Genomic DNA, 11,878 nt, shown 5'->3' with positions numbered 1-11,878 from the left:
TTTTGAAATTTGCAATACTGGATATCATGAACTGCTATATACTGTACATTATGACTTTTGAACACTATTGAGGTAAATACATTGTTTGTTCTCTATTAAAGTCTTTCATTTGCTAACTATGCCTATCAGTAGGTAGTGCCTTCCGTAGTTTGAATCTTTTATTTAGCTGGCAGTAGTGGCGCTCGCTGTATTCCAGTAGTTCGAGTAACCAAGATTTTTGTGAGGTAAGCGATTTGTGAAACGGATAGGTTAATGTTAGTCAGGGCCATTCTTTTGTAGGGATTATTGAAAGTCAGATTGCGTTGCGCTAAAAATATTGTGTGTCAGTTTAAGCACAGTCCTGTATAATTTTTCTAAGGGGACGTTTCAACATCAAATTTCGATTGGATAATTCGCACACGCAATACTCTCCCCTGTTTCTCTCTTTGTGTGTGTGTGTGGGGGGGGGGGGGGAATATACGGTTTGAGAATGATACGTCGTGGTGTGAAAATGATTTATGCCACGTTATCAAAAGGGAATTATAGTCTTAGTTTTTCCTTTGTAGGTTATATGAGGGCAGCCCTCTAAGCACTTGCTCTTGGATACCCTGGCTGCGAAGTAGCGCAGCGGTGAGACACCGGACGTCTACTCGGAAGGGTAGTGATTTAATCAACGTCCGGCCATCCAGGCTTAGATTCTCATTTATTTCCCTAAATCGCCTAAGGTGAATGCTGGGGTGGTTCCTCTTAAAGGACCGAACGAAGTCGCGCAGTGGTTAGCACACTCGACTCGCATTCGGCAGGACGACGGTTCAAACCCACGTCCGGCCATCCTGATTTAGATTTTCCGGGATGGTTCCTTTGAAAGGTCACAGCCAGTTTTGTTCCCCAATCAGAGCTTGTGCTCCGTCTCTAACGAAGTCATCGATGACGGGACGTTAAAACCTAATCTTCTTTCCTTCTCTCCTCTTTGGTGACGTTCACTAGCAGATTTTCGTGCTGTTGGTCTCGTATTAGCATTGTTGAGAAGTTATGTAGCTGGAGATAAAGCACGCTTATTTCACACAAGAACTCTGATAGCGTTAGACTTGGCTTGTGAAAAGTTTTGCTCGCTCAAAAATGTTGTCGTCAAATGACACCGTTCAAATGTACCAGCCAGTACTGCAGTACTCGTAGAATTCATATGACTCTCGAAAACTCAAGAATAGGACTATTGTGTGGATGTGTCTTTAAAAACAGGAGACGGAATGATGGAAGACGTTTCTGGAATCCTGATGATACAGTACATATCCTTGGAGAATAGAGTAGTATAAGCATTTTAGAAGAAAACATTTATTTCAAAATATTAGCTACACGAAAACTAAGACTACGTAAACATTTCAAATAAATACAAAAAATAATTACATTGTAGACGTGTAAAAAAATAAACATTATTATAATGTACAGGTATCTTTGGTAGTCGCTATTCCCTGAGAGTGTAGGAGTTGCCTGGGGGGCGACGACTGCAGTGGGCATCACTTGATGCTCTCGTCTCGGTTAGCGGAGACCAGAAGATGACGCCGCCTCGGCTGTAGCGCAGAATAGATGATCTGTGGCTGTGCTGACATCCAAGTGAGCGGCCAGTGAGGTGCGGCAGCGGTGCAGCCCACGTCCGCGATCCGCGAGGCGGATGCACGGACTCACGCTATGGCGATGTCCGTGCACGTGCGGAACGTCTCCTGCGGCCCGCAGCCGAGGCCTTGCGTTCCGTCGTCACACACGCCCCAGTTGTTACCTACGAAAACATCACTCCGTTGCCTTTCTAGCAGATAAAGAATCTCGCTGTGCATTACTAATTAACAATAGAAAATCAGTGTCCCGAATGAAACTTTCATTCTGCAGCAGAATGTGCGCAGTTTTGAAACTGTGTGCCGTAACGCGACTCGAAACTGCAAACTGTCATATCTCTTTCAATGCTCATATCGATAGAGCTATTAAGCCATGACACATGACACCATCCCCCTTCCCCCCCCCCCCCCCCCACCCCTCCCATCCATCGACGCACCGCATAGCTTTACTTTTGCCAGAACCTTTCCTACTTTGCATGGTTCGCAGAAGTTCTTCTGCATATCTTGCCGGCTAGCACTGCTGGAAGAAAGGATATTGCGAAGAAATGGATTGTCACAGCCTGGGGATTGCTTACTTGTCAGGCGGTAATCCACAGGGAGACAAACTACAAATGTTTGTAGGATACATGTTGTCACTTACTGCTTTTCCCACATGTGTCAGCGGTTTCGTTATGTAAAAATTGTCACGTGTCACGTTAGCTGCAGCTTCCTCGATTACTAAGAGGTTCTAAGCCGAAAATAATGCTACGAATGTGAAACGTTGCGTATGTATTATTTGAAGTCTCCTGAGCGAGCGCGCCAAGTTTCCGTCACTCCCGACAGATAGCGTAGCTGCAGGACAGTTTCAAAATGGCGTCTGTAGTTGATGTACGCTATAAGAAACGGGCCGTCATTGAATTTCTCACTGCAGAGGAAGAAACTGTGGGCAATATTCACAAACGCTTTTGCAAAGTCGATGGAGCATCTGCTGTCGATAGAAGTACAGTTAGTCGCTCGGCACGGAGGGTGAGGTCATTAAAAGGCGTTTCGGCGGAGCTCCACGATTTGCAGCGGTCGGGGAGACCATCCACGGCTATCACACGTGATACACCTAACCTAGCTCCCTCGAACTTCCACTTGTTTGTGCCATTACAGCATGCCATCCGCGGAATACACTTGAGGACGATGAGGAGGTGATTCGCACAGTGAAGCACTGGCTCCGCCACCAGGACAAGGATTGGTACCAACAGGGCACACACGGCCGAACGCTGAAGCACTGCTGTCTTGGGAGAAGTACTGGAAGAATTGAAGCTGAGAGACATGGACTGATTCGTGCCTGCACAGCTCAGTCGGTTACAGCTTTGTCCGCGAAAGTCGAATCCCAGTCTGGCATGCAGGTGTGAGGAAGTTGCAAGGCAGTGCACAGTCCGTTGCAAAGATACATTCTGGAAGCAAACACTAGGATGTGGCAAAGCAGTTTCCCAGCTCTAACTTTTCTTGCAGGAGTGCTATTCCAGCAGGGGGAGTGGGAGAGTTTTCGTGAATTTGAAAAGTAGGAGAGACCTGTGAACTGTAATGGCGGTTCACCGAGTCATATCTGGATAGCTCACTCGGTATGAGCATTGCCCGGGAAATAGAAGGTTCCAGATTCTAGTTCAGATACAGTACGCAGTTTTACTGTCTGGAGCTTTAAGAAAATCCTTGTATTACGCACTTCCATTTATGAAAATTACAGCACTGTAGAGGAAGCATGGATAAGGTATGAAAGTTATAGCGCACCGAGAGCAGTGTATGGCATCTGCAAGATTAGAATTACGGGACGACGACGCGTTTCTGAGTTTAACATCGCCCTCAGAACGTCTGCATTAGGAATAGTGTATCATTTATGCATTGCGACTTGCCAGTAATAACCGTTACACGAGAGGGTGCCAGTCTTCGCTGAGATGAAAAGGTTCCACGTGACCAAATCGTAGAGTTTTGAACATAGGTGAATGGTTGCCTTTTTCAGCAATTAGGTTTGTTGCATCGTGAAAAGGTAGTTCCTGGGCGCGCAGTCACGCTCCTCACCTACGCGACGTTGACGGAGTGTAGGACTTCAGCGTTATTATTGCCATAACGTAAGTGTGCCTCTCTCTGCCCTTGCATCCGCTCGCACCTGCTGTGCTGTGAACTACACTCCTGGAAATTGAAATAAGAACACCGTGAATTCATTGTCCCAGGAAGGGGAAACTTTATTGACACATTCCTGGGGTCAGATACATCACATGATCACACTGACAGAACCACAGGCACATAGACACAGGCAACAGAGCATGCACAATGTCGGCACTAGTACAGTGTATATCCACCTTTCGCAGCAATGCAGGCTGCTATTCTCCCATGGAGACGATTGTAGAGATGCTGGATGTAGTCCTGTGGAACGGCTTGCCATGCCATTTCCACCTGGCGCCTCAGTTGGACCAGCGTTCGTGCTGGACGTGCAGACCGCGTGAGACGACGCTTCATCCAGTCCCAAACATGCTCAATGGGGGACAGATCCGAAGATCTTGTTGGCCAGGGTAGTTGACTTACACCTTCTAGAGCACGTTGGGTGGCACGGGATACATGCGGACGTGCATTGTCCTGTTGGAACAGCAAGTTCCCTTGCCGGTCTAGGAATGGTAGAACGATGGGTTCGATGACGCTTTGGATGTACCGTGCACTATTCAGTGTCCCCTCGACGATCACCAGTGGTGTACGGCCAGTGTAGGAGATCGCTCCCCACACCATGATGCCGGGTGTTGGCCCTGTGTGCCTCGGTCGTATGCAGTCCTGATTGTGGCGCTCACCTGCACGGCGCCAAACACGCATACGACCATCATTGGCACCAAGGCAGAAGCGACTCTCATCGCTGAAGAACACACGTCTTCATTCGTCCCTCCATTCACGCCTGTCGCGACACCACTGGAGGCGGGCTGCACGATGTTGGGGCGTGAGCGGAAGACGGCCTAACGGTGTGCGGGACCGTAGCCCAGCTTCATGGAGACGGTTGCGAATGGTCCTCGCCGATACCCCAGGAGCAACAGTGTCCCTAATTTGCTGGGAAGTGGCGGTGCGGTCCCCTACGGCACTGCGTAGGATCCTACGGTCTTGGCGTGCATCCGTGCGTCGCTGCGGTCCGGTCCCAGGTCGACGGGCACGTGCACCTTCCGCCGACCACTGGCGACAACATCGATGTACTGTGGAGACCTCACGCCCCACGTGTTGAGCAATTCGGCGGTACGTCCACCCGGCCTCCCGCATGCCCACTATACGCCCTCGCTCAAAGTCCGTCAACTGCACATACGGTTCACGTCCACGCTGTCGCGGCATGCTACCAGTGTTAAAGACTGCGATGGAGCTCCGTATGCCACGGCAAACTGGCTGACACTGACGGCGGCGGTGCACAAATGCTGCGCAGCTAGCGCCATTCGACGGCCAACACCGCGGTTCCTGGTGTGTCCGCTGTGCCGTGCGTGTGATCATTGCTTGTACAGCCCTCTCGCAGTGTCCGGAGCAAGTATGGTGGGTCTGACACACCGGTGTCAATGTGTTCTTTTTTCCATTTCCAGGAGTGTACTTACATGTACTGTACACATCCCTTGGTGGATCACACTCCTGCTGCTAAACCAAATGTGGCGTCAGTACAGCAAAGTATTGTCTGGTAACTTATCACCGTCTGTTTTGGTGTGAATATCGTGATTCACTCATACTGTTTCACTTTTGAGGAACAGCAATTATGCTTCATTAAAGGCACGTGGAGCAAATTACTGTGATCTCTACAAAGTGGCTCAAGACAAAAAATTCACAGGCCTTTGGTGGTAGTAAGCTGCCTGTTAATGGACTTGCTGTAGTTGCTGGACCTTCTCGATAGTATTCAGGAGGCTTCTTCAAACTAACACTTGTACTCAGTGCTAATAAATAGAGCTTGTTATTAAAACTTACTTAAATACTTGGATGTATCGGTGGTCTCCATATTATCGTTCAAGGAATTTTGTGAAGATAGCAAACAGAAATTGAGTATATGAGCTACTTAATCAGCTAACTGACAGCAACGTCTGCCTCTCGCCTTTCACATGTTAAATACGAGACTCCACTTTGGAGTAACACTTCTGGTACCGGATAAGCGGACGTCGCAGTAACTCATAACGGGCGAGTCATACTGATCTACCTGATACAAGTTACTATCTAGATAATCCTTCGTTTGGGATCACTCAAGAGTGCCTAATTGTAACGAGAAATAATTTAAATTCAGCGAAATTAATGGATCGGTGTGGGTTACACAATAAAGATGTGAAAATCATGAAATTTTTGTTAGAGTTCTGGTCTGGCATAAGTTAGCAATAGTAGCGACGTATTCTTGCTTGTAGCAAAACGGTTCAAATGGCTCTGAGCACTATGGGACTTAACTACTGAGGTCATCAGTCCCCTAGAACTTAGAACTACTTAAACCTAACTAACCTATGGACATCACACACATCCATGCCCGAGGCAGGATTCAAACCTGCGACCGTAGCGGTCGCACGGTTCCAGACTGTAGCGCCTAGAACCGCTGGGCCACTCTGGCCGGCTACTTGTAGCAATGCACCTGTAACACAAGTGATGGACCTCACTGCTAGGGTATCATTTCAAGCCTTTTCGACTCAGCTCGAGATAGGAGATACTAAATGCGCTCGCTCTCAGATACACGCAGACGCCAGCATGCACTTACGCCACCAATGGCTCTCAGAGAAGAACTGCCATCTGGAGCACCGTCCACCACTCCCCCCCCCCCCCCTCCCTTTCGCTTCACAAATGCCAACAGTGCATCATCTCACGTTATTCGTAAAACATTGCCAAGTGGCGACTTCCAAGCAAGCCGCAGCATGCATGTGTACGATGATTCAGAATGATGCCAGCCTCGCGGTTACTGCAACAGCGGCGGGTCGTGTGCTCATCACTACGAGCCTTCTACAGTTCCAAAGAGCCTACCTCTGTCACTAATCGTTCGAAATAAAAACTTGTTGGTTATTCTAGACCAGTGGTTCCCAACCAGGGGATAATTACCTCTGGAGAAAGGAGAGAGGATTAAATTTTCTTAAGCTTGAACGGTTCGATTTTGGTTTCGTCACGACTCTATAATATTCATAAAAATAATCTCTGTTATCACTATTCCGTTAACTTCTAACGTTTATTCCATCATTATCATCTGCTATTTGACACACACTGCTGTTCAAAGGCCTCTTCCGAAACATTCCATATGCTGCTGTTTTAAGCAATAAGAGTCCTCCGTAGTCCTGTGCGTTTCCTAGTTTGATCTTCCGCCTGGTCGGCGCCTCGGTCTTTTCATATCTCTTGCAGTTCAGTAAATAACTTCCTTCATCCATCTACTATGTACTCGCTTGTTTACATATCCCGCCCACCTCAATTTAGTTTTTATTTCGTCCATAATTAAGTCTTCGACTTCATTCTGTTCTCCAATCAAGTACTATTTCAGTTGTGCTCCACAGCTTTTACAAATGACTTGAATACATCATTTTTTTTTTTTTTTGAAAATTTGGTCTGCCAGTCGGAAACATTACTGTCGGAACCAGTTGAAGAACAAGACAAATTTCAACAGCTTTTTGGCGTTTTTACATCAAAATGTGTTCTCTAATTCATTTCTTTTTTTCGCCTATGTCTCCCAGTTTCTCCCATCACATATCCGTCCACTGCTGCTTAAGCAACTCGCCTGCTCTTGATCGGTTTCCACAGCAAAAGTCCACCTCTGTCTGCTGTAACTCAAAAAAAACATACTTACTCAACATTTTTAGTTTTTGATACATCAACAACATCGTTTTGAGAGATGTGTTTACTTTAATAAAAGCTACTCTCCGTTTTTACCATTCTGTTTTTTTGTGCGTCCAGTTGAAGCACTCAGTACTTATCACCAGTAATGCATCTACATTTACGAATAAATGTCTGGGTTCTCTGACCATTTTCGATGAATGAAAGAATATTTTCTGATAGTGAAATTCGAGTGAAAGTTCAATTTCTTAGGCTCCACGAAGACAACACACTGAAGGTAGACTATGGCAATACACGAGACAAAAGTTTAGTGAAAGAGTAGCTGCGAGTATCCTTCATTATAATAAAGGGCACGATAATGTTGATTCAATTTGCAATATCTTACAGGTTTTAAAAGCCACCGTGGTATCAATACATAGATTAGTTTGCCATAGTCTCTGATTTAAGTGTTTCCAAACTCGCTCGTGACACAAACTGTTTGATTTCAATAAAGTGGATAAGACTATTCTCCTAACTTCCTCTAACGCATAACCTCAGATATCGGGGAACAAGTATAATTGATTCCTATTCTGTTTTAGAGAGCCTAGACATAGAACACTATTATAGAAACCCCGTCCTTCTGACAGCTACATTAATTTTCGCAGCTTCCTTGGAAATTTCTGAAAGGAATAGGTAATGTGTCAGAATCGGATTTCATCCTCCCTTTTCCTCTCTATTACTCTGCATTGATTTATTACAACGCAAACACATCGTTAGACCGCATTAACAGTTTATTACATTCATCACACTATACTGTCACACATTTAATGCTTCTCCAACAGATCGCAGGAATATAGTGGTAACCCTTGTCACTGAAACTTGAGGGAGAAAGTAATCCGAGATTTATCTTCTGAGTATGAGTTTTGATCTTCTCCTCCACCCCCCCTTCCCCCCAACTACGTTTGTGCACACTGAATACTGCTCCGTGTGAGTTCCCTGGTAATCCCTTGCACGTCCGTATGACTTCTGTATTCTCGCATCTCCGTTTTTGTTTTTTTAATGACGTTCGTCTGGTTGTGAATATCGAAGCATGTGAAATATTTAGATATTGCACTACATCAACGCCAAGCGATCTAAACATTCACATTGCCTCTGAGAGTGGGAAGTGGCACAAACCTGCGACATAGGTCCACTGGAGGACGCACTGTTTGCACTCGAGGTCCTCTGGCAGCTGCAGCTCCACGGAGTAGTAGCCCGTGTCGTTGGACGGCAGCACGTACTCGGTGCTGCCATCTGTGAGAGACAGCGGCCACTTAGAGAAGCATTCCTCCGTTTCCAGCTGGCCTTCCTCTTCGAGCGGACAAAGGCGGAAGACGAAGTAGCCCATATGGTTCGCCGTTATTAGCGCTGTAGCGTTTATGACGCTAGCGCGTTCGTACCTACAAAGCAATGTATTTTACTTTAGTTAATAATTTTTTGTACTCTTCTCCCAGAAGCACAAAGAAAATCGCACACACAAATTAAGCGCAGGCGTCATGAGACCGCACCTCCGCTAGGATCCTGTATGATCAATTTTCTCTCACCTTTCCCACACTTATATTTTATATAAGTGAAGATCACGGTGTAGAAATTTGTTGAGTTGAAACTGGCGGGATGGCAGGCATTAGGCAGGCCCAGGAGTTACCAGCTTTTGTGAACCGCAGGACTATCCTCAGTGACATGTCTCTGTACCCCAAATTCCGAGATGTTGACTCTTTAAACTGAACAATGTCTTCCGGATTCTAGAAACGCTACGCTAGCTCGTAGACTGTAAAGCTATGAATCTACAATGCAGCTAAGGAAGGACAGGGGTCATAATTAGTGAAATTTAAGAAAGTACATTTATAAATTTTTACCAAGGACAATCGCCAACCAGCTGGATCTTTTGAGAAGTTATTTTATTTAGACAATCAGCTTCCGCATCTCAATAATCCAACTTTCAGGCCTCTGTGCACTCCAGGATCAAGTCTTCGAAGTAAACACTCCAAAAACAAATTCATGGAATCCGAATACTGATAGCTCCAGTTTTGCAAGTATAGATACATCTGATTGTCTGTACATGGAGTGCATAAAGGCCTGAAGATGGGATTATTGAGATGCCGAAACTGGTTGTCTAAATAAAGTACGTTCTCTAAACTTCCTACTAGTTGCGTGTTTTTCGTTGCAAAAGTTTGATCGGTTGCTGTCCTTTATCCACAATGGATCAACAGAGATTGACCAATTTAGTTAGTGAGTGATACTATTTCAGTAACTTGTGACATTTCTGGAAATATTATTTCTCCAAAAAAGTTTCTAAATAAAATTAAAGAATAATATGTTCATGAAAGAAAACATTGATCATGTTAAAAGAGCACAGTGATCGCTTTGGAGTTCTGTAGATCGTGTAGAACTGGTACATCCACCAATGACAAGTCTTCTTAGTGACGTGTTGTGTGTGTCTGCCGGCCGACTGTATGGGATGGAATTGCTAGATCTTTGGTGCATCAACGTGTGTGCCAGCCGACTGTATGGGATGGAGTTGCTAGATCTTTGGTGCATCAACGCGGACAGGGTGAATAACTTGCGAAAGGGAACAGTGACCGTAAATGGATCCCACCCGACAGGGACCGGAGACGAATATTACGCATTGTCAATGAGAATCTGTTCCCAGCCCTACAGGAATTGCAGCTGTTGGTGAATACAGGCGAACATTGCGAAGAAACTGCATGCTGTGGACTTTTGGCGTCGGGTACCTCGCAAAATGGCGTTGCCACAGCGGCAAGTGCACCGATATGTTTTCAGTGGGCCAGACAGCTTAGGAAATGGACAGTAGCTAACTAGAGGGTTGTAGTGTGTCCCGATTCGCGATTCGCCTCTTTTCAGATGATGCGACGCGTCGATTGCATCGAGATCCCGATCAGGTGCTTTACCCACGGTGTATGGAGAGTGTAGTTTTGGTCGTGTATGGTTATGTGATGTTTTGAAGATGTTTTTCGTATAGTGATTCGGACCAGCTCATTCAAATTACCGATAAAATGAAGCAGGCTGTTTATTTCAACGTTCTCGGTGACAAAGTGTTGTCCTCTGAACTACATCTTGAAACCTCCCCTTAGAAAAATTTATGAATTACTGTTCTGGTAAACCCCCACGTTATTTGATTTTCAAACAGTTGACCAAAACTGAACGTACTCAGACATTTCTCTCTTTACTTATTCTGATCATCACTAAACTGACACACAATATTTTTAGCGCAACGCAATCTGACTTTCAATAATCCCTACAAAAGAATGGCCCTAACTAACAATACCTTTCATGAATCACTTACCTCACAAAAATCTTCGTTACTCAAACTACTGCAATACAGCGAGCGCCAATACTGCCAGCTAAATAAAAGATTCTAACTACAGAAGGCACTAACTACTGATAGGCATAGTTAGCAAATGAAAGATTTTGACAGAAAACAAACAATGTATTTACCTTAATAATGTTCAAAAGTCATAATACACTCCTGGAAATGGAAAAAAGAACACATTGACACCGGTGTGTCAGACCCACCATACTTGCTCCGGACACAGCGAGAGGGCTGTACAAGCAATGATCACACGCACGGCACAGCGGACACACCAGGAACCGCGGTGTTGGCCGTCGAATGGCGCTAGCTGCGCAGCATTTGTGCACCGCCGCCGTCAGTGTCAGCCAGTTTGCCGTGGCATACTGAGTTCCATCGCAGTCTTTAACACTGGTAGCATGCCGCAACAGCGTGGACGTGAACCGTATGTGCAGCTGACGGACTTTGAGCGAGGGCGTATAGTGGGCATGCGGGAGGCCGGGTGGACGTACCGCCGAATTGCTCAACACGTGGGGCGTGAGGTCTCCACAGTACATCGATGTTGTCGCCAGTGGTCGGCGGAAGGTGCACGTGCCCGTCGACCTGGGACCGGACCGCAGCGACGCACGGATGCACGCCAAGACCGTAGTATCCTACGCAGTGCCGTAGGGGACCGCACCGCCACTTCCCAGCAAATTAGGGACACTGTTGCTCCTGGGGTATCGGCGAGGACCATTCGCAACCGTCTCCATGAAGCTGGGCTACGGTCCCGCACACCGTTAGGCCGTCTTCCGCTCACGCCCCAACATCGTGCAGCCCGCCTCCAGTGGTGTCGCGACAGGCGTGAATGGAGGGACGAATGGAGACGTGTCGTCTTCAGCGATGAGAGTCGCTTCTGCCTTGGTGCCAATGATGGTCGTATGCGTGTTTGGCGCCGTGCAGGTGAGCGCCACAATCAGGACTGCATACGACCGAGGCACACAGGGCCAACACCCGGCATCATGGTGTGGGGAGCGATCTCCTACGCTGGCCGTACACCACTGGTGATCGTCGAGGGGACACTGAATAGTGCACGGTACATCCAAACCGTCATCGAACCCATCGTTCTACCATTCCTAGACCGGCAAGGGAACTTGCTGTTCCAACAGGACAATGCACGTAAGCATGTATCCCGTGCCACCCAACGTGCTCTAGAAGGTGTAAG

At 46.6% G+C, this 11,878-nt stretch overlaps 1 protein-coding gene across 1 annotated transcript in view; it reads right to left on the bottom strand.

The window, feature by feature from the left end:
* Positions 1–1,343: 1,343 nt before the first annotated feature.
* LOC126184141 (uncharacterized) overlaps positions 1,344–11,878 on the bottom strand; it is a 33,146-nt gene continuing 22,611 nt past the window's right edge. Inside the window, exons 3-4 of the mRNA XM_049926514.1 lie at positions 8,505–8,767; positions 1,344–1,753 (exon numbers count right to left, since the gene is read on the bottom strand). Coding sequence (XP_049782471.1) covers positions 1,659–1,753; positions 8,505–8,767 — 358 coding nt within the window. The 3' untranslated portion in view covers positions 1,344–1,658. The remainder of the gene's footprint in view (positions 1,754–8,504; positions 8,768–11,878) is intronic.

This window comes from Schistocerca cancellata, chromosome 1 (genome assembly GCF_023864275.1).
Source record: "Schistocerca cancellata isolate TAMUIC-IGC-003103 chromosome 1, iqSchCanc2.1, whole genome shotgun sequence".
NCBI classification, from domain to species: Eukaryota; Metazoa; Arthropoda; class Insecta; order Orthoptera; family Acrididae; genus Schistocerca; species Schistocerca cancellata.
Note: the sequence above shows the minus strand (reverse complement) of the source record. Positions and strands in the feature narration are given on the sequence as shown.